General features: G+C 37.4%; 1 protein-coding gene across 5 annotated transcripts in view; it reads right to left on the minus strand.

Moving 5' to 3' along the window:
* Positions 1-2,263: 2,263 nt before the first annotated feature.
* GHR (growth hormone receptor) overlaps positions 2,264-24,028 on the minus strand; it is a 146,244-nt gene continuing 124,479 nt past the window's right edge. For all 5 annotated transcript variants that reach the window (XM_079330153.1, XM_079330152.1, XM_079330154.1 and 2 more), the window contains 7 exons: positions 15,321-15,450; positions 14,132-14,292; positions 12,884-13,062; positions 10,599-10,770; positions 8,128-8,218; positions 5,347-5,416; positions 2,264-5,083 (listed from right to left, as the gene is read on the minus strand). In XM_079330153.1, coding sequence (XP_079186279.1) covers positions 4,121-5,083; positions 5,347-5,416; positions 8,128-8,218; positions 10,599-10,770; positions 12,884-13,062; positions 14,132-14,292; positions 15,321-15,450 — 1,766 coding nt within the window. In that variant the 3' untranslated portion in view covers positions 2,264-4,120. The remainder of the gene's footprint in view (positions 5,084-5,346; positions 5,417-8,127; positions 8,219-10,598; positions 10,771-12,883; positions 13,063-14,131; positions 14,293-15,320; positions 15,451-24,028) is intronic.

A 24,028-nucleotide genomic window follows, 5' to 3' on the forward strand; every position in this document is an offset into this window, starting at 1 on the left:
GACTGCTGGCAGCCACTCTGCTGTGCCTGTTTCTCACTGGTACTGTTTCTCTTCTGCTTCTGAATGTTACCCACTCTAATAACCCTGATTAGAGCAGATAAGGAAGCACTTGCTCAATACAGTTATGCCAGATGTTTAAGTAGTACACTAATCACAGAAATGGATTTGGACTACATCTTGCTTCTCTGTGGCCTGAAGGCATAGTTTCTATGGCAGTTTAAGTACTGACTGTGTATGCAATTAATAATGATTAGTCAGAGAGAAGAATTTGTACTGCTAAATTGCATTTAGACAGAGTCAATTCCAAGAGAGAACTGTATCCATTTGTACCTCTACAAAGTCAATTGATTATAAATTGATTATAAATTCTTATTACACTGTCTCAGTGAAATAGATATTCTGAGTTAAACCAAAAAAATTGCTATTGTAAAATAAGTTTCTGTAGTGTTTACTTCTTTTCCCACCACCCAAGTTTGCATTTCTTCTTTAATAAAAATAGTTTCATGCTCCAAAAATTTTCTCTCTTTTCCTCTCAGATCAGGTAGGCTGCATCAGGCACTCTTCCTAGTTTTTGTCTGATAATAGGCCCCTGAGATAGCAAATCTCAGTGTAGGAAAGAAAGTTGCCTGTGGCTAAATGTCATATGGTTTGAACTTCCTCTTTGAACCACAGAATTATTTCTCATTTGTACAACTATGCTGATGCATATGTAATTATATAGACTGAGCTGTAAATGACCGTGAAGTGTTCCCAACAGAGACTGCCATCATTAAATTGAAGCATTTCTAAAATCATTCCAGGTCTAAAGAGCACTCAACTGTTTCTTTAATATTTTATTTTAAAATGAAAATATACCTTTCATAATGTCAATTTTCATTCAGGCTGAACACCTCTCTGCTGATTGCATTTCCTGTATCATAAGTCAGAAAAAATATTTTACCCTAAGTAGTAAAGAATAGTAGTGTAAGTCACAATGTTTGACAAAATTATTTCTTATCTTGATGGAAACTGGTATAGATTATGAGTTTTTCAGTTTCTTGTAACACTAAGCACTGGAAATTTACAATGTCTTTGATGGATAAAAAGCTGAAATCCAAACTTTTCCAAACCAAGGTGGCTTCTTGCTGACACCAACAGACATCCAGCAGAGCAACTTGAGTTTTGCTTTTGAGAACCAAGGCAGTTTCTGAATAGGGTTGTTAGAACAGATTAAACTGCCAGGTAGTCTATGAAAGGGGACATGTGCAGACAGTTTACATGCAGGCTGGCCAATGTGTTTGAGATGGGCTTTAAGGGGAAGGACCTTGGGGGTGGGGTCCAAAATGGTGATGCTCACACCACTGCACCCAATTAGAGAATAGACCAGGCCAACCAGAGCAGTGACAAATGTTCCCTAGCTGCCTTCAAAGGTAAGAAGCAAAAGGTCAGCCACCTCAAGGGGTGAATGGTGTGTGTGTGGTTGTGGTAATTCTCCTGCACTCCTCCTAGGAGACCTGCATGGCCAGTTACTTCCCTGGAATGCTTGTAGACCAATGCATGCAGCATAGGGAATAAAAAAGCCTTCTATTATGTAATGCTTGGCTTGGTAGATGAGGGGAGAGCAGTGGATGCTGTCTGATTTCTGGAAGGCTTTTTAACACTGTCTCCCGTAACATCCTCACAGGAAGTTCGGGAAGCACAGGTTGATGAGTGGACAAAGAGTGGGTTGAGAATTGACTGGCAGAGCTCGGTGGGTTGTGATCAGCAGTGCAGAGTGCAGCTGAGGCCCCTGCAGTCAGTGGGGACTCTCCAGGGGTCAGTACTGGGCCCAGTTTTGTCATTGATCAGTGACCTGGATGAAAGGACGAATTGGAGGATGGCACAGGACTGGGAGGAGTGGCTGATACACCAGGAGGACAGGAACCTAATGCAGAACCTAATGAAGCTCAACGAAGGCAAATGCAGGGTCCTGCAGCCGGGGAAGAATACACCTATGCACCACCACAGGCTGGGGACCAGCCTGCCAGTCACAGGACATTCCAGCACACGTAATGGGTCAGCTTAACTGGCAACATGTCTTGGCCAGCTCTGGGTACAGTATGTCCTCTCTCTCCATTCATATACATTAGTGAAAACACTGATCACATAAGGCATTGTTTCTATTCCAAGAAAAGTTGCTTTATGCTTTATTCTACGAAAAATACTTGATTTCTCCTAGTAAAAGATCTATTTTCCATTTAAAAAAATTAAATATCTGCAAAAAACCACATTGTGTCCAGACAGATCAAAGACAATACATTTATTAAACTTTGAGAAAAACAAACAAAACACTAACATAGAGAAAGTTAAATAGAAACGGAAAGACACATCTTCTGACCGGCATATCATGGCTTGTGTGACCAGTAAAGTACCAAAATGACATTCTGAGTTTGACTGAGGTATTTAACTATTTTTGGCAATAGAAATAGAGTAAGAAACTTCTTTCAAACACACACATAGGCATTACTTGCACTAATAACTATCATCTAAGAAATTTTATATGAAACTAAATAATGTAGCTATTAGAAAATTGTAGCAGCAAATTAGCAGAATATCTAATGCACATTTACCATAAAGTACGTGCTAAACTTAAAAATCCCACCCAGTAGTTGGGCCCAGTTGTGTAGCACTTGGTCACAAAAAGAGCATCAGTGAGTTCAGTTGGAGACATCATAAGCAAGACCTGAATTTGCTGCACATCACACACTTCCGCTCAGGTCAAAGTAAAGAAATGAATGTTCCTATTTGCTTTCTAAGAAGAACCCTGCTGTGATGAAACCATGGCTTAGGAACCTAACTCCTGAAACAGTAACAGTTAATTGCAAAGCTCTATCAGGTTCTTAACATATGCAAGAACAAAGAGAGCTTCCCCACTGAGTTTGTTTTCTCTCCTTTCCTTCTGAAAGTTCGCCTAACACGGTCAGAGGAGATGCTGTTAGGCTGCAAAACAAAAACCACGTTTGAACAATACTGCACTTGATCCCCTTGTTCCACTGAAATATTTTAATCATGTTATATTTTTAAAAATCAACTGCTGGCTAACTTCTGAAGTCCTTAATTTATTTTTTTACAAAGACTATGTTGCACAGAATAATAAATGTAGTGATACCTTTGGCTCTGGAAGGGCTTCAGAAGTTGGTCAAATATGAAGATACTATGCTGCTAAGTTATCAGAGCTTATTCACGTGTTCTCAAAAATTTTCAGTGAAAGTTTAGTTGCACAGTGTTTAATACTGTGATCAACAAGATTTTTCCTATAAAAAGTGTACTATTATTATTATTATTTGCTTTAACTAGAATCTGATGAAAAACAGAATAATTTGCTCAAGTATGCTGTATATTTTAAAATTTTACACAGAACTTTATATTGCATGTATATTTCTATACTAGTGTTACTGAAAGAAAGTAATAGAATCAGTTACTTTCAAGTTCCTACAATATTTCAAAATTTTTCTATAGGTTTCTTTGGAGGTATAAAATGGCTCTGTAAAAATCTCTTTTTTCTTTTAGTTGTGAACAAAATTTTAATTTAAAACCCAGAAAACTCCTTTTTTAGGACTGCAGCAATTACATTACTTAAATGGGTCACCATAATTGAACTACAGTATTTAGTGTAATAGAAAACATTTATGGTTTTATGACCAAAGTATTAAAATATATTTTCCCAATTTATATAAATCAAAATAGATGTTTTATTTAGTTAAGCTGCTTTGTGTTTTCACCTATATGATCAGCTCCCAATTATTGATATAAAGATCTCTGCCAACAGCCATTTTTTCTAAATTCTTTCACTTTAAACCACCTGATTTTTAGCTTTATCAAAATGCACAATTTTACTGTACATGAAACAGTAATTTCAATGTTTAATTTCACAAAAATCAACACCCACAACAACAAGACAAAACAGCTTCAAGACAAATTCATAGATAATATTTACAGTACACAATAGGAATATTTTGATGTACGTTTTACGCTGCAACATTTCAGATAAAATTATAGGAACCACGAGAAATGTTTAGACTTCATTTTGATGGTTTCAGCATACAAGCCCAAAACCCGACTCTCTGCTGTGAAACGCTACACACACCTAGTCAAAAAAAAGCTACGGCATGATTTTGTTCAGCTGGTCTGTGCTCACGTAGCCACAGGACACGTTGAATTCCTTGTCCGGCAGCGGCAGCGCGGTGGCGTTGAGCACGAGGCCTTGTGGAGACTGAACGATGTGGATGGATGTGTAGTCTGCCACAGGCGTCTCTGAGCTCGGGGCTGCTGCTGTTGAAGCTCCAAAGTTGGCAACAGTAGTGGTAAGGCTCTCTGTGGTGAAGTAGCCATCTTCATTATAGCCTTGCTCCTGAACACGCGGCTCGTTCTCTTCGTGGGAGGTCACAGCAATGCATTTTTTCACATCTGCCTCACAGAAGTAGGTGTTGTCCACGGTGAAGTTTTGTTCTGTGCAGCCTTCACACTGTGCCCTCCCCAGCTTGGATTTCTGCCCTGGTGAAAGTACAACCCTGCCTGCTGGAGTAATATCACTCACTTGAGCGTAGAAGTCAGTACTTGTCAGAGAATTCTGGTTGCTCATCTGCGTGTGGACTGACGGGCGGGGTGACACGAGGCTGTCCCCAAAGGGTGCCCACAGGAGGCTGTTTTCAGACTGAGTATTCCTGTGCTGGCCTGGAGGGTCGGTGTTGGCAAGGCTTGGAAGTGACTCATCATTATCTTGTCTGTCAAGGCACAAGAGATCCTCTTCTTTCTCAGCAGCCTTTTTGAACTGATCGCTGTCAGAGGTGGCATCACACGTGTCGCTTGCACTGAAGTCTGTCTCTGGAATATCTGGTTCACAACAACTGGCCCGTCCAGAATCATCATCCTTCGCTCCCAAGCAATTGTGCGATTTCAGATGATCTTCACTCAGGAGCCTGTCAGTGTCTGAGGCTCTGTTCTTTTCATCAGGGTCTTCTATGTCCAGCTCAATAAACTCAACCCACAAGTCATCACTGTACAGCTGTGTCTTGTAGATGTCATGGCAGGCTAAGATGGAATTCACTTCATCTAGCTTTCCTTTCTACAAAGCAAATGAAAAAGCATTTTATAAAGTAACAGAAATGCTTATCCTTTTTATGATGTTAACTTTTGCAAATATGAGTGTAGTTATTACTGTAGTATTATAATTGCAAAGGAATTCAAAATTATTTTATGCTAACTAATTCTATGGCAACTCCTCAAATGTCAGATTTTTCTTCTAGAAAATTCTTCTGCCTGGGACAGCAGTTGTCATCTGCTATTACTACACAGATACTCATTATAGATTTTAGAGTTCAGTATTACCTTCAAAAGATCTGGGTCAATCCCTTTTATCTTTGGAACTGGCACAGGAGGAAAAATAAGCATTTTTAACCTGGAAAAAAAAAAGTCTTTTAATTGACTGTTTTTATTGAGGAAGTTAGAAAGAAGACAGAATTACATTCCATTTATGTTTAATTGCTTCAAAACCTAAGTGTTTGAAAATAAAATTTCAAATACTTCTAAAGAAAAGAAGTAATGTTTTCTCTCACTGCAAATTAAGAAACAAGTTTTCTGCAACTTTCCTTTTTGAAATCACTTAAATTTACGTGAGAATCCATTTTTGGAGCCTGGTCTTTGACAATTCAATGCTGTATAGAAAGACAGTAAATTCCTAGATCTCTGTCAATAGATGCCCTTTTTTACATACTTTTCAATGGAACCCGATACAAACCTCAGTATGTGGTGGCTTTTCCAAAATTTTTTTCAGGGACACAGGAGCCTTGCATATGCCAAAAAATTTTAAATACAGAACAGAAAATGGGAATTGGTGAAAAGCGAATTCTTTAGGACTAATAAATAAAATTGAAAAACATCTGCAAGAACTTAGGCTAGTATTTTGCCATTTCTGTGACAGTTCTTCTTTTTGAATTATTAATGCAGCAAATAATATATAATTAAGGCAGGGGTTTACTCTTACAGAGAAAGATCTAGTAACTTGCTTGAGCATTTGCAGGCTGTGGAAATATATATATTATTTTAATCCTTTATAAAGTGCATTCATAATTTCTTAGGGTACCAAAAAATCCACCAAACCAAATGACCCTCTCTGCCCTCTAATTATAACAGAAGTATGATTTTCCCTTAATAATAATCCAACAGTTAGCTGGTCATGACTCTCTCTTCCATTCTATCTCCCTGCTTCTTTTGCAAACAGGTAAACAAAAGGAAAATTCAAAATTCCCTTTATACTGAATTAATTGCCTATTTTAGAAAGTAAGATGTGGGAAATGGAAGATACAAATTGAAATATTAGTTCTGCTGCCTTTTTAGTGGCCTTGGTGAGGTCCAGAAAGGGTCTTAAAAAGTGCCCTGAGAGAAATTTAGGCACTTAACCATGGCTTAACCATGGCATGTCCAAATTCCCCAGATGCTTCTGGTTTTGAGCAGATCCTCAGTGCTCTGCCCAGCATGCCTAATGAGTTCCAGAAATTCAGTAACTTTCCACCTAATCCCTGGAGAGGCAGTGTAAACTGGTTGGGCTATCAGGGTTAGGACTTGTGCTTTACAGCTGAATCCACAAATCAGGTATTCTGACAGGACTGGGCATTGCTTCTAGTGAAACAGACAAAGAATTTTACCACTCACTGCCTGGAGAAGACATTTGGGAGAGAGAACTATGCTCTGATCCTTTCTTAGCCTAGCATAACTCAGACTTTCATCTCTCAGCTCTAATGATCTAAACCTATGGCATCTGTCCTAGAGAGACTCGTTCAGAGCCTGTGAGATGAGAACTGAGGAAAATATGAATTGGTATGTTGCCGAATCAGGAGGAAACCAAGCCTGGGTATTTTGCATTATGGAAAACCTATGCAGGCTGCTTCTCTGCAGAATACATTGCCATTCCACAACTAAATGCTTCAGTTTGAAGGAAAGGCCACAAACCTGCAGTCAAAAAACCTTTCCATGTGAAGGTCCTCAGTGGAGAAAAGCTTCTTCCAGCATTCATGATTTGCATGGAAGATATTTATAAACTCTGATCAGAGATATCCAGAGCTCCAGAGCCCAGGATTTTCTGAGACTAAGACACTCCTTGTTCAGTGTGCTGACCTTAGCTCCTGGTGCCACATGCACATTGCTCTGTTCTGACACATCAAGCTTTTGTCATGAATGGTATGAAGAGCCTTGCTCTTAAATCTGGGATTGGGATGCTGTTGGAGGGAATGGCTTCCCAAAATTAATCTCTGTCAAAGCACAGAACTTACTGAAATGAAAAATTCCTGCTCAGTAGAAACATATTTTTTAGATCTGCTCCAAATGCACCATGTTGTTTTAACTTCAGTATGTGAAATGAAATTTCACCATTTGATGGTATGTGCAAAACTACTAAGTGTTCATTTTCAGTGTATACACAAGACCTCTGACAACACGCATGTGTGCACCTGGTCTTGACCATGGTGTTGCTCCACAGTGTACAAAAGTGACATGACATCCAAATTTAATTCTCTCACAACCTATCCCTTAAAATATTTATAAGCGGAATAATTAATTTTAAGACCTGTCATTTTTATGTATGTTTAATTCTTTCATTTGTGTATATGACACACTTTTGTAATTTTTCCAAACAATGTACTTCTGTGTTTTGCTTCATTTTAATCCTGCTATTTACAGGAGCTGCACTTTATCCACAGAGAGCAAATATTCCCCTGTGACTCAAGCTCTTTCCCTTGGCTCCAAGAAGAGTTTAGTGGAATGGTCTAAGAACAAAATCAAATAGACAGACATAGGTTTGTATGAAACTTTTAAATAGCAGGTGAATAAAAAAATAGCATGTACAAATTTGAGTGAGCTAAAAAAGCAGCCCCTTTCAAAGCCTAAGTAAATCAATAATGTAAATTCTGCAGAAAAAAACATACTGTAGTGAAAGAAGAAGATCAACATAATTAGATTCACTGTGCTAAAGGCCCCATACATACTAATTCCAGTTATATGTCGTTTACAAGAATGGCCAAAAATGTTCAGAATGGTTCCTACTCCCCCAAATTCAAAATAATTGATTTTTTTAAGCTATGGGTACATAAAATCCAATAAATAAAAAGTCTCTACCTTGGTTGTTTAGACAGCATGATTGAGATCACTGTTACAGCCAGCCCACACACTCCAAAGACAACAACTAAGAACCATGGAAACTCAACTTCTGAAACAACAAAACATGAACATATAAGCAGGAATCTCCATCACTGTCACATCTTTAATTTTAACCTTCTCTTGTACCATCTCAGGATTCCAAAGTAGTAAAAAACTGATGAAAAGTTTTGTTATTTAAATGTGAAAGTTCTGTGTTCAGAAGAAATAAAAACGTGCATTTGTCCTAGTTCTGGCCAGCACCTGGAGGTTCTTTGATACCACCTCATGACCCTGCCAGGGCTGGACAAAGGGACTCACTGGCTTCCAAGAAGAAGGGAATGATTTCTGGTGGCATTGTCTGATATTGCTCATTGTCCCTTGCATCTCTCACTCAGAGGGTTTGAACCACCCTCTCTTTTGTATACTTTCACTATTAATGTTGTTTCTTTTACAGTTTGTTTTTTAATCTCATTGCTGTTTCCAGTAAACTCTTTGTGTCTCAACCTGTATTGTTTTTGTGCCGTCAGTTCTCAACTCCTCTCCACTGGAGCAGAAAGAGGAAGGGGGGACTGAGCAAGCAGGGAGTGGTTTGGGAGAGTCTCAAGTGGCAGCACTGAGTTTAGAAGTACCATGGCTGCTTTTGGTCTCAGCAGTTTCCACGAGTCCACTTAGACTCTTTGCTAAACCAGACTGATTTCATAGATCTAACCAAGATCTTAATAATGTCTATAGCAAAACCAGCCATGAAGAACATTCTGCCTGCTTGGAACATGGTATGAGAGAACATTACTAATAGCACACAAAATCATTTTTCTCTCACAAAATCTAAAAGTATGGTGGTGTCAAAATACATACCACTTCTCTTTCTAAAGGTTGAACGTTAATTATGTTGTGAATCAACTGAACCAACTGAAAAAAGCACCCTTTTTAGCACTTTGCAGGTGGCTACAAAGAATTTAGAAATTAGTTGTGAAATGCAATTTAGTAGAAATTAAGAACAATGCTGATAAATGAAATGTCTTATCTCTTAAATACTAGCAATTCTATTATTCTTAGTACTACAATGCATAGAGAAAATTTTTCTACTTTAGTCTTAGATTTTTCTCATTTTTTCATTTCCTACAAAAATGTCACTCATTTTTTTGAGCCAAGGAACACTGGACAGAAAGCTTTAGAGCCCTATATATGATTATCAATGACCTTTCAGAGAAAAAAACAAAATAAAACATTCAGGTATGAGTTTGAGCCCTGTGTTTCCAGCTCAGATTTTGACCAGACACACTTTCAGGCATCAATAAAGTCCTTTATTGATATGTCTGTGTTAAACAGATCTCTGTTGTAGTAAATAATTGCCATGTCAGTGAGACCAGCAAACGTCCAGCTCCTTCAAGAAGTTAGAACATTGCATTAGACAACTTTAAATTATTCATACATGAAATGTATCTGAAGTTTAATTCTGTGTTCCTGAAAATGATAGACAAAAGAAGCAAAAATAAATTCTCAGATAAAACCGGCTCATGGCTTCTGTGTGAGGTGTGGATTTGGATCAGTCTTGGAGAATATCTGTTGCAGTGACTGAAGAAAACTGGCTGTAGGATGGCCTTAGATCTTCCTAGTATTTTAATTTCATTCATTTGAAAACCATGACCACTTAATGTGGGTGGGATTAATAAAAAAAATCCACATGTACAGAACATTAACTATTCCTATAAATTAGAAATGAGAACTACTAAAAGAAAGAGCTAAAAAGGAGAATCTTGCAAGATTTTGAAAGATAAGAGTTACAGGTTATGTAACATCTTCACTAATATCCTGGAAAATTATGTGAAGCAGCTTGTTGAAATTACTTGCTGAAGCCTTCATATTATGAGCACTTAATTTAGTAGTTCAGACCCAAGAGCTCTTCTGGAAAAGGCACTGCCTCATTCCTTCAACAGAAAAAATGTGGTTCTCAATGGCTTCTTCTTTTTCTGTCTTTAACAGCACTTTAAAAGGAGTAGCAGTCATAAGCAAGGATGAATAAAACACTCACTGCCCTTGAGAGTATATCACGATAATCAGAAAAGAACAGAATTCTGGGGAAAAAAACTTAGCCAACACTATTACAAGAAATCACAATTCTCTTCCCAACTGAAGTGCTCATTTTAGATGTTCATTTTAGATTATGAAGTATGAGATTTAATTCTGGTTCAGACTATGAGATGTGCAATAGTAGCTATTTCTGATTCTTAAAGCTATTTGTATTTTTCTCTCTGATGATCCATGAAACAGTCTTGCTGAGTTTACTTCTGAACTTGTATACAGAACTTGAACATTCCCAATCTTCCCAAATGATTCTCATGTAGTAGGATGATTACTTATTTATTCAACTATATAATATGGTTAAACAACCTCTACCCTATCACAGAAAAGACAAGGATCACAGCTATAAAAACACATTGCTTATTTACCTTCTGTACAATGATCACATCCAATGCCTAGCTGAGAAAACGATACATAGAGGATTTCACTGAAATCCCCAAATTTCTCAGAAGTCCGTTGTCTTGATCGGATTCGTATCTCATAATCTCTTGTTGTCTTCAGAGAGTACAGTGGAGCCACTGTTGAAAGGCTGGGTTTCAGCTGTAAAGAGAGAAGGACTGTGATTTATTTATATTGAGTTGTATTGGAAATTTTACACTGTTGCTTGATTTCAGAAATAAAAATTTGAAGGTATTTTTGCTACTGGGAATTTTAAGGATATCACAAGAAGAGTTCAGAGAACATTCACACCATTTACTGTTGACTTAGTAATCATCAGAAATTTCTGTGATTCAGGGGACCAAAAGCAGAGAATCCAAGCTCTATAGATACAGACAATGAAGAAAGGCAGCTTCCCCTAGTTACATGCCATAAGTAGGTGGTGTGAACATCTTTCACTAATCTTTCAAGTTGTAAATCCTTTTTACTGTTGTAACACACAACATTACTGATTGCAGAATGCCAAAAATGCTGTTAAAATGAAACTACTGCAATCTTCACTTCAGATTTAATGGCTATAACCAAACATATTGCATGTTACAAATATTTTTATTTGGAGAACAATGTATAGGTCCCCAAAATCTTCAGCTATATACAAAATGTGATAGTGGAGACTGTGCAAGAGCTGGCATCAGATTCTTTGTCTTTGAAACTTCTATATTAGCTGAAACATACTTAGATACTGCTGAATATCAAACTGCTTAGGAAATCACATTGGAGGTCTTAATAGGGGAAATTTCTGCCTTTTTCTATTACACGTCTAAAAATAAGGATTTTAATTCCAATAGCCCTACAAAAGTATACCAAAATAAGGAAAAAATGCTCAAAATAAAAATCCATGTGGCAGATATTATATTCTACTTTTACTTATACAGAATCAAGGATGATACCAGAAAAAACCCATCATGGCTAGGACTTAAAATGACTGGAAAACAGCACCCTTTGGGAATTTGAAGGAAGCTTCAACAATAAAGTCCTATAATCTCTATAGCAGCATAACCTAAATGTGAGACACTGTTTGTTGGTATGATCTCTGGAGTTGTCTGATCCCTGGTAAATCCAGACTCCAAACACTCAGATTTTGGAGGAGGCAGACTGCTTTTCTCTGCTAGTAGTTGAGCATAAGATTGTGAAGAACCATTGCTGTACATCACCAATGTTTTAATATGTGAAGAATATGAAACATCCATTTGGGAAGCATTGGAAATGATGTTCAGTATATACCTATTTCATGCTATTAAGCCATAAAGAAATAGTTCACTGAAGTTTTATGGATAAGTTTACATGCATCCCAAAATGTATGGAGCTCAGCATGAAGTGAATAGATAAACAATACTTGTCATGGATTAAATCAAGTAAAAGCCATATGAAGGAAACATCATAAAAAGTAACCAATAATTTGTCTCTGTCTCCCCCATTATGTCAGGGTAGATTTTTTTCAGTTTAGAAGGTTTCCCAGAATATCATTTTGGTCCTCTTATCATTATAATTTATGCTTTCAACACTTTACTGATTACTATTTTATCTTTCAATTTAGAAGTTATTTATTTTCAATTAGAAAACATATTGAAATACAATAAAGGCTATGCATGAAAAAGCAATCAATCATCCCAAGACATAGAGGAAAATTACCAACAAGTCTCAGTAAGGGGGGATTTTGTACATATAACCAATGAAAAGCTAATTTATAGTACTTATTATTGTACTAAGAATTATGGTATATTTAAGCAGTTAAGGATTATCCTTTATGTAAAAAACTAGTAATATCTAGACATGTATAACTTGACAATGTATAAACAGACATTTCTGTCTTAATGAGCTTCAACACTCATTAGAGAAGGCATTTGCAGCAAAGAACTGAAGAGTAAAACTGTAGCATTGCTCCAATGTATTAGATTTTGAAGCTTAAGAAAACAATAGATAAATATTTTATTCTTGAAAAAACTTGCATATATCTGACCCTTGCTTTGCCTCCTAATCTAACACAGGCGTTTCTGGCTTTTTTAAATTATCCTGCCTGTCAACTATCTCGATATATAAAGTTACAGTGTTTGCTAGAAAATGTGAGGAAGAAACATAGGCATATTTTTTAAGAATTTAGGCATTGTGTAATTAGCAATTATAAACATCTTTTTCAGAGAGGTACCAGAGTGTTAGGAATAGAACAAGCCTGCACTGCACTATGACTAATGTATAATAAATATTAGTTTCATACCTCCTTCCATTTTGTCTCATTAACTTCTTTGTACTGCAATTCATACTCCAGAGTAATCCATCCCTTCCGAACATCTGCTGTTGGTGGTGGATCCCATCTTACCTGGATATCCCCATGGATCCCAGTCTGACTAGTATTTAGCAGAGTCCAGTTAAGGTGGACAGGGGGATCAGGTAGTACTGTTTAAACAGAGTATTTGGAATAAAACAACCAGTTTTTAATGTGAAATGATCATTCTTACTACACAATGAAAAATTATTTCAGGACTCATAAAGTATAATAACCATGTATTTTCTGATTAAAATCTAATATATTGCATTGTCAAAGTCATTGCAAGTTAAGTAACAAGAAGGCACCCTGCCAGTTGGCAGTAGACCTGTCCTGCACAAATTGCACCCAAGCAACTAATAAAGAAGATTAAGACTGTATTCCCCACTGAATTATATTTCTGAATAGCAGATTATAAAACATTAGATATAAACAGTTATCAATCAAAATTTAAATCTAGAGTTCTGACTAGAAATAAAAACAGTAATTGGAGTAACAGACAAATATTTAGTAGCTAATATAGAAATATACTGAAAAATTTTGGTATTTGAAAAACTGGTCTAAATTTGCTCAGCTGAATAAAAGAGAACATTGGGCATTCTAATCACCAGTAGGAATAAATTATCTGGATATACATGTACACTACCACTCTGAACAAGCAATAAAATTCGTAAAGTCCCAGGCAGTCAGAAGCCATATTGCCACAAATATAAATCCTAGTTTAGAAACACCTGACATCCTGATCCTTTAGATTACAGTTGATTCAGGAACAAAATAGTGTTTGGCTTCTAGAGTTTTGCAGAATCAAGGTTTTAATGCCAACTTTGCTGTACAAGGAGATGTAGCATCCATTAGAAAGGACTCAAAGTGATAGCAAAGAAAAGCTCATTTAAGCATGCAGACATTTGAGAGACCACTGGTATTTAGAAAAATAAAGCACATATTTGGTTTTATCTTTTAAGTTTTCTTCCAATCTAGGCAATATTTTCTGGTGCGGATCACTTTATGGTGTTACAAAATCAAATCTCTTCCTATATATCATATATTTTAGATACTAACTTTTCTGAGAGGCAATATTTAAATCAAATCTCTTCCTATATATCATATATTTTAGATACTAACTTTTCTGAGAGGCAATATTTAAATACAGCCTACATGATACAAAAGCTTATAGAGGTAAGATACATAATGAAAGCATACCTATTTCATCAACACTGAAACATTTTTTATCATGTATTTCATTTTTACTGGCAAGCTGGACACAATATGGTGTCCACACAGAGGTGTAGGATGCGTTGAAGTAACAGCTATTTTGTCCTGAAGTGATATAATCAGGGCATTCTTTCCAGTCTTCCTCATTACTAGAATGACAACAAAAATGCAATTTTTGTGAGAGAAAGATTTACAGACCTTATGAAGTACAAATTACAGATGTTATGAGACACAGTGTTGATAAGCTGTAAAACTTATGAAAGTGATAAAACCATGCCAACATTGATGGTGATTTACAATGAAACCACTATTGAGGACACCTGCATAACTGAGTTCAGGTACTCATGTACCTACAGTGGTTTGGAAAATAGCTGAACTTTAAGGTGCTTGCTTACCCAAACCATTTTATGATTCTGTTATTCTATGATTTCTGAGATGTCTCAGAGGAACTAAGAAAGCCAGCCTTGCCATTAGGCTTAAGTCTACTATGCAAATGTATCATTACCATCACCAAAAAGCATCTGTAGATGAAAACGATCAAAACCTGTTCATTAAAGGGAACAGAAATTCACATACTCTTGATCCTGAGGCCTATTTCCTTAATAGCCTTTACTGGTAATGTCTATGTGCTTTTTCAGGCTGATCATTGTAGCAACCTGAAATTTAAAATAGCTTAAAGTGTAGCTGAATCATAATTGAACAGGACTCAATGAAACATTATCCCAATATGAGAGCAGCCTTTTCCCCTGGACCTGTACATTCAGACTTTATCATAGCAATTGATCAATGGGGACTTCATAAAACTTTAATAAAATTTCAAAAGGGGCTATATCCAACCTCTACATCTGTGCACTCAATGTTGCAGGTTAGATAGATAAAGAATAAACTGAAGTTGTCTATTAAAAAATCCTGATACAAGCCATATAGTGTTCAGTTTTGGATTCTGCAACCTGGACCTAAATTATGTTAGAATGTGTTTTTAATTATCTGCCAAATAATGCTAGTTGTTGCAAATTGCTTAATAATTACCAATAAATTCTGACATTAGAAAAAATACTTGAAACATGGTTTTATACCACAGTACGACTCATATCACAGTGAAAAAATTAACAGTAACAACCTAATAAACATGGCAAAATAAATTACTTCTCTCTTTTCCTGTTTCAGCTTTTATTACCTCTTCTTGTACAATAGCTGTAGTATTCTTGGAACAGTGAGGTTATAAACATTTCCAGCAGTCCAAAAACATGAAAATGTCTCCATTTCAGGTGATCTGCATTTGCTGATTTGTGGCCGCTGCAAAAGGTCTGTCAGAAAAAAAAAAGCAGGGGACAGAAGGATGAACATTAAACAAATCTAAACTCCATACTAACCTGCTGTTAAAAGGAAACTTGGCACCTTCATTGAGTATTTAAATTTTCTTCCAATCCCTTACACTCAATGAGGCGAGATTTAAATTCCTACATGCATACATGTAGATGACTATAGAAGCCAAATGTGAAAGATTCATCAAGCTCTCTTCTTTAAGTGTGGAAGTGATAGTGTCACAGCAGACACTCAGCATAGGGATTTGCCAGCCCCACAAGCTGTAACTGAATAGAACAGGAAAGTTTGTTTCAGATGGAAGGAAATGATCCAGTCCAATTGCCTGACCACTTTAGGGCTAACCAAAGTTTAAAGCCAGTTATTCAGGGCACTGCTCAAACACCTCTTAAAGGCCAGCAGACTTGGGCAACGACCACTTCTCTAGGACGCCTGTTCCATGGTTTCACCACTTAAAGAAACTCATCCTAATGCCCAGTCCTAACCCCCCAGGTTAGTTTTGAACCATTCCCACGTGTCCTGTCACCATCCCTCTTATCAGCTTTGTTTGCCTCCTCGAGATGCAATCAAATCTTCCTCAACTGCAGGCCCAGCACTGCACAGAGTGAGGTGGGACCAAGGCTGAGCACAGTGGGCTCTTTGCCTTTGGACCAGCTGGCTGTCCCCAGTTTGGTTACAGCACAGTTCAGCACAGAAACACCTGAATTAGCACTTCACTAGTTTTAAGAAGGTGTGGTACTGCAGAGCTTCTATCAGACTCACCACAGCTTAGCACATACCCAGCTGAGGCATTTCACAATGCCTGCTCATGACAGAAGCTACCTTGAGCTGAGCTCAGGTTTGTGTGCTCAATGCTGTGTGGATATAACCTTGTTCTGAGGGAGATAAGGGGACTTCTAAGCATGGGCATGTTATGTCACGTGCCATTTCCATATTCATAGTTTCTATTCTACGTCAAAACCAAAATGATGAAAGGTCATAAAATGGCTGCTACAATAAGTCCGCCACATCAACCCTTATGAGAAATATAAAAGCAAAAGTTGCAGGTATGGCTCATTGCTTCCAAAGCAAAGGAATGCTTTTTCCTGATTTTGAAGGTTCTAATTGCCAGTGTTCCCTATTTGGCCTGGAAAGCTTTCAGAGGAAGATCAAATGCACATGGAAGTGTCTACCTCTCTTCACATACTATCTGGGAAATACAACCATTTATTTAAGAAAATTTCTCCAAAATGCACTTAAGATGTAGATGATAGTCAGGTATTCACGAGTGGTGAAATGATCACTGAAAAGGGAATAACATGAATACTTTGCTACTAGACCCTGTGTACAAAGCTCTTTGCAAATGTTTTGGCAGAATCACAGCTGGGAATATCAGAATTGAAATGTGTTAGTGTCAGGGTGGTGAAACCCTGGAGCAGATTGCCCAGAGATGTGGTGGATGCCCCATCCAGGAATCATCCAAGATGAGGCTGGACAGGCCTCTGAGCATCCTGATCTGGGTGGAGACATCCTGGGTGATCACAGGAGGGTTGGACTAAAGGATATTTACAGATCCCTTCCAACCAAAACTATTCTGTGATAATACTCAATACAAGATATTTACCTTCAAAGTCAGGAAAAAGATACAGTTATTCACAAGCACTATGCACTTCCTGCTACACAAGAGGATATTGTGGCTTTCATGAACACTGACTCTTTTATTTATGGCTCAGACAGACACAGCCACTCCATGCCTGAGCAATCTGTTTCTTGAGCTCAATTGTTTTAATTGTACTTTATATTACACACTGCCAAGTATCCACATCAGGCAGTAACTAATACTATACATTATATATCATAAAACTTGAGTATTATGAATTTTGGTTTTCTCATCCCATAAAATTGTCTAATTTTACACTTTGAACAATGAAAAAGGCCTGAGCCTTTTATGTCTGTAAATAGATTTCACATGCTGGTTAGATTAAACCTCTGCCTCCCCAAAACATTGAGAATTCATCTTGCCACCCTAAAATAACTGAAGTTTGATTGGAAAGATTTTTAAAAGCTATTTTTTTTCTTAGACAGCATGTTCTTTTTCACTTAACTTTAAATAAGTTTCAGTTTAAAACTGAAACAAAATTTGTAATGAACTGTTGCTGCAAATGGAAAAAAATTGCACTGTTCTTTTCCCAGAAAATATTTAAACAGAACATTTTTACTATTGTGTCTGATTTTTTGGTATGGTGTTCAATGTTTGACAGCTATGGCAAAACTCCAAAATGCTTCTGGGATTTACCTTGATTTGAGCTTTTACACAGTTTTATATCATTTGTCAAACAATTTTAATGTAGTAAATGTCTTTGTTAGAAACAGCATGTGATTAAGAAACTGCAAATCATCATAACATAATCCAAAGTAAAACAGTAAAAAAGTAAAAGATTCAAGAACAGTATGACTTTTTAGTGTGAGTGTTCCAACTTTCAAATTTGAATTTTCTTATTTAATTGAAAAACAAATTATCATATAAAAGCAAAAAAAACCCTGTTTAAAAACAGAATAATAAAAATGTTTTCTGCCTTTACTTCAAAGATATTGATAAAATTGCCTCAATTGTATAATACCTACAATCATGAAGACACGTCTCTCCCTTCTTCTATAAACAGACAGCCTGCAAGGAAGTACATGCTATAGCTTTTCCTGTTTCTATCCTCAGCTACATGAAAATATAGGGTTTTTTACTGCAACACATCAAGAATTTGAGAAAGTAATATATGGGAAAACTCTCCTAACATAATATTTCTGTTGATGTATTTATTGCTGTATTTATAGCTAGAACATACAATGTTTAAAGACCATGCAGACTATGTTCTCATCTGTAAGGGTAAATAAAGTAACACTGTCACTTTTTGAGATAATGAAATTAACTGAATTGAATCAAACTTCACTTAGATTTTGAGAAGTCCAGCAGAATGTTAGATATAGGCTCTACAATGTCTTAATAATCAATTCTCTGGAATTCACCAGCTTTATGCACACTTTCAGATGTGTAAACTCTTTTAGGCAAACAGATTGCAACAGAACCAGAATGGCATCATCTACAATGGAGAGGATTAGCAATGCAGGATACAGATTAAGATTTGGTCTCTTACATCCTAACTTCAGAGGAATGTAGCCCCAAATCACTGTTTTCCACTTCACCGTGACAGGACTATGAATTCTTTCTCTCCTAGATGTTCCTTCAACAGACACAATAATTTTTGAACAGGGAGCATTTTTGTTTTGGATTCAGAATTCCTGGTTAAGCAATTTATAAGGATAGATATATTTTTATTTTATGACTATTTGAAAGAAATATTATCTTATGATAAACATTTCCAGTTTCTGTGTCAAGTTTCCAGCCTTCAAAACCGCAGATTTTGTGACTGAAGAAAACTTTAACATATTGACTTGTGTAAGGCTTGGCATTCCTGGGGTAGAGCTCATGACTTGCTTGTTTCCCACACAAGTCAATTATCAGCATTTTGCAGGACCCGGTGTGAGCTCCCTCTGAACAAACTGTCCCAGAATGTGATAACTGCAAGCAATAGCTCAGCTGAATGCATTTAGGCATAAAGGCAGCAGGGTATTGGAAGTAAAGGCTGTCAACTGAGATTTTAAATAGACTAGAAGAGCAAAACAAAAAACAGCAAAATAAAGCATGGATGCACACTTGCTTGTTTCCTATCTAATCCAGTAAGTTCCAGTCAAACTGTCATTAATAAAACCACTTGCTTTACTCAAGATAATGGCTTGACCAAATATGCCATTTCAACAGGAAAAAACAGAAAAAAATGTCAGAAAGTTAATTCTTTTAGAGACTGAATTTCCTTTCCTCTTTTCTTTTTCCTCCCCCTTCCCCTCCTTCCTTCAAAGTCCCTCTAATATAATATAACTTTAAAAGGAGTTGGAAGTGTGGAAGAGTAAAGAAATGAAATGTGTAACTGGGGTATAACAAAACAGTTTATCATCATCTTGGACAAAGTCCTACTGCCACCAGACCTCTAGTACTTCTGCAGGGTACTTCTGGAGTAGTGCACAAATTGTACAGAAATGTCACTTTTATTAGTGTGGGACTTTGGTATGTGAACTAATAATGAGTATATAACTGATCGATAAAAGTCAAGCTAACTAAATAGAAAATTATGAAAGCGGCTGCACTTTTGTTGAACAAAAGGAGGTGTTTCTGGCTGGGAATTTTAGAAGGTTCATGCAGAATTATCTGTCATCAGAAATTCTTGTACCTACAAACCTACAGCAAAGTTAAACTCCCAGAGAATAACTTGTCCCAATATGCAAATCAGTGATAAATGAAACCTTATGCAACTGCACATCTCTTCATATAATCCACTCTCTAAGCACATACAATGTGCCACTGCTGGAGTGCAACAGCGAAAGGAGAAATGGCAATACAAAGAAGGGAATTCATTACATTTAACACTGAAAACAGCTATCAAGAGCTGGAGTGCTATTTCCTGTAGCTCAAATTTGTACATTGGCAGTAAATGCTCTGTCAGTTAGGTCCTGCCCTGAATCCACCAAGCTCATCAAAGGCTGGGTCATTTAACAAGAGCCAGTTGATTTCCATGGTACCAGCAAATTCTGATTTGTTTAAATTGGGCAGAAAAATGAATCACATTTTGTGTCAGTGGATGATATGTTAAATAGCCAGAATCTAGTACTAATAAATTGTCAGACACCCCATACAGAGAGTGGGAGATGCAGTACAGCGGGACAACAATCAAGTCACTTCTTCATCTGGCTGCTTGCTAATCAGATCCAGTTTTTGTCCTAAGCAAAACCTTCCCAAAATGGATCAAGTTCTGGAACAATTTTTTGTGGAAAATAATAAAATTTATTTCACATCAGTATTAAATCAGAGCCTTTTGTACAAAATACTTGATTGAAACAAAGCAAAGCTTAATAACTCAGATATACTGTATCACAGTGAAAACAGAATGAAATGCTGTGTAGGAGAATATTGTGCCCATGGAATTTAAATATTGTAAGTTTAAACATTTTAATAGCTCATGATAAATGCAGGTATTTTGCTTAAAAGCATGAAAGTGGGATGTTTACCTCTGCACTGGAGATTAATTTAGTGACTGCTACCTCAAAATATATTATGTAGGCATCCCTGCAAGACAGGTAACTACTCTGGCTATTCTTTCAGGAAAAAACTTATTCCATCTTTCGTAAAGTGAGAGTAATGCAGTTAAAAGTATAAAAACCTGGAGAAGCTGAGCTTACTTGATAGCATAGAAGTCAAACAGCTGTGGTTTCCCACATTTTCTATGCTATTAAGCATCCACTTTCTATGCTACTAAGATGCTATTAATAGCATCTATGCTATTAAGATGCCCAGAAATCAATGTGTCACACACAAACTTAGTAAATAAAGCTCAGGACTGAGGGGAAAAATGATCACACAGCATTACTTGGTAGCATTACCCATGAGGGTAAAGTAGAGGGAGGGATGTAGAAGTAGAGGATGTGCACATGTGCCATGTTCCATGGTATGGTATGTGCTGTCCAAACCATGCCCTCCCATGTGCAGTGGTGGAATCAAGTGATTTCTGTTGCATGTAAGCTATCTACTGGCTTGCCTTCATATACAACAAATAAAGAGAAGCAAGAAAGGTCATGGTATTTGCAAATGAAAGGCAGTTAATGCAACGAACCCATTTCAAATTCTCTCTTAATTGCTTACATAGTTGTACCTTAAATTGAAATGACATTTTCAAGAAATCATGTACAAAAACAATAATGTGTAATGCTTTTATCTGTTACAGCCATTGGTGGAGATGTTCAGTATTCACTAGTATTATGTGGTAGGGCATATGAGGAAATCTGGAAGCACAAATGAGAATGTGCAATTCTGTGCAAACAGACAATGCAATCACCAAACACCACAGAAGGTCTTCCATGCCCTTCTCAGTGCAAACAAATTTTTCGGTACTGATAAAAATTTTCAATGTCCCTCTTTCTCCTGCACATGTACTAGCAATTTCTAGTCTGAGGTCCAGCTCAGAGTTAATATCTGTCTAAAACCAAATGCATTGCTCCCCACATACAGTGATGAGGGGTAATCTTTGCTGAGATGTGACCCCTCCAAAACTGTCAGAGACTGGTGCTCAGAACCAGCACCAGAAACACAAGCTTTACAGAAAGAGAAGCTAAAGTTCAACTTGGCATTCCCAATCCAGGCTCCAACACCTTCCCAAGCTCTAAGAGGAAAGTACTCAAGAGTACATGGGGAGTAAGACTGTCAGGTGTGAACGCAGGTTTAAGAACTCTGACTTGACAAAACTTAATGAAAAGTCACTCCAGGGCACATCTGAGTGCTCCTGCCTAAATGTTGCAACTTACTTCCCTTTTTTTTTAACATTAGCTCCCTTCTTATAATCAAGAAGCTGTGGATGGGGCACTTTGACTGCACTGCAGTGGCTACTGGCATTGGGTAAAGGGAGCCAGGTCTTGGTCTGACCAGAAGAGAAGGGGGGACCAAATCTGGAGCCCCAGAGCCTATGGAGGTGGCTGGAGCCCATGGTGAGCAGGTTACTGTGGGGCACACCTTGCAAGACCTGGCAGCAGCAAATGTCTGTCAGTGGTGTTAGGAGAGCAAACAGCACAAGTGCCAGCCTGAGAAGAATACAGAGAGTGTTTTTACAAAGGAAAAGCTACAGCACAGCTAAACTGCAGCAGGAGCAGACAAATGGAGCCAAAACAGGGAGAAAAAGAAAAAGGAGGACAAAGTCACAGGTGAAAAGAAGAATGAGAATGTTTGGAAAGAAAAGAACAAGAGGGCATAGTGGTTGTGACAGGAAGGTGGGGAAGGGCAGCAAAAGACTTGAGATAAGGCAGGACAAGCATAATATTGACAAACTGCAAATGAAACGTGTGAGCTGATGTAAGCCTGCAGTCACTGTTACTTAGTTCAAACAGTGAAGACAACTTTTGGGTCTGGCACATGCATACCCTGATAGTGTAGAGCAGAAACAGCACGTACCAGGGATCACCCAAGAGATACTAAGGTAACAGACCAGAGGAGGAAGCAGGTGGCTGCAAAGGCAGTGTGAAAAGAGACAAGCAAGCACTGATCCAGCAAACCTGTTTAAGGACAACTGCAGAATAATGACAGCACAACAGAAAGACTGAGGTCTTCCTCATAAATCTAACAAGTGTCAAACATCAGGTCTAATATAATCAGTGCTCCATGAAAGCAGGGCTGTGAGTTTGCCAGGTCTCATTCACAGCCAAGATGCAGCTGTGCACTAACAGTGATACTATCCCAAACCCTGTGTGTAAGATGACAATGACACTATGTCCCAAACATCATCAAAACAGTACTGGTTATGCGAAATGTATCCAGATGTTTCTTGTTGTTTATCTCCCATTGACAACTTTTTCAAATTTGAATGAAGTAACTCGCAGAAGTATTGACCCTCAATCTGGCCTTATTCTTGACAACCAGTCCTTTTAATTCACACTGCTTTTGGGAGACCAATCTCTAAATTCTTGTACTTTCCACTGTTAAACTTTCAAGTTATTTCTGGCTTCTGCAGATTTTAACCATTCTTCAAAGCAACAGCTGCCTGTTATATTTGCAGTATCTCTTTCATACATGACAAAAAGTCCTACCTCATACTCTACAGAGATTTTCAACACTCTCCATTTAAAATAGTAAAAATTCCAGTTCTATCCACAGAACAACTATCTGAACATCTTTGAAAGGCATTCTGAAAAGGCAGCAACAATTTGTTCTTCAGTCCAGAGGGAAGTTCCCTATTACAGTCACCATATAGCAATTAAAAACTATGGAGATAAAAATGATATGGAGGCTAGATTACTAGCAGGGTCATTTGTTTACCTCCACCTGGAGTGAAACTCCACAGGATTTTACTGAGCCACTCCCTGAGAAGTGCTACTACAAAAACCATCCTAGGCAAGCAAAGCCACAGGCACTCAAAGAAGTTGAGTTCTCAAAGCAGTCCAAGGATTCCTGTGGCAGTGATGACTGAAAACTTTCTGAAGACTGCAAGTTCTAGTGATTCCTCACAATTCTTCATCATGACAACCACCCAATTTTATCTTTAGACTGATGGTGAAGTATACAGGGACTTACATGGTATTTTCACTCTTTTTGCACCTTTAGCCCATAACACTTTCTTTTGCATGCCAAAGAAAACTGAATTGAGTATTTTAGAATATTCTGTCATGCCAGATTTCTCCTGTGCTTTTTAAAGTGTCTGTTTTATTACTGTAGCCAGGATGCTTAGTCATTCCATAATTCAGAGCTTTATTATAGCAGTGAATCATGAACTATGAGTTTCCAACTTCAAAGTGAAATATAAAAATCAAACCCAAGAAGAATAAAAGTATTGTTTTCCCCTCCTTCTATCCTCAAACTCAACAAGCACGAGTCTTTGCAGTTTTGCAGTGCTTTTCTAAGATTGTTCTTTTTAGTATATTTCAAAAGAAAAATCACCGTGACAACAGTTTTGTCTCCTCTGAAGCAGAGTTCTAGTAGTCCTGCTAGGGTTGTCC

The sequence above is a fragment of the Erithacus rubecula genome, assembly GCF_903797595.1.
Source record: "Erithacus rubecula genome assembly, chromosome: Z".
Lineage (NCBI taxonomy): Eukaryota > Metazoa > Chordata > Aves > Passeriformes > Muscicapidae > Erithacus > Erithacus rubecula.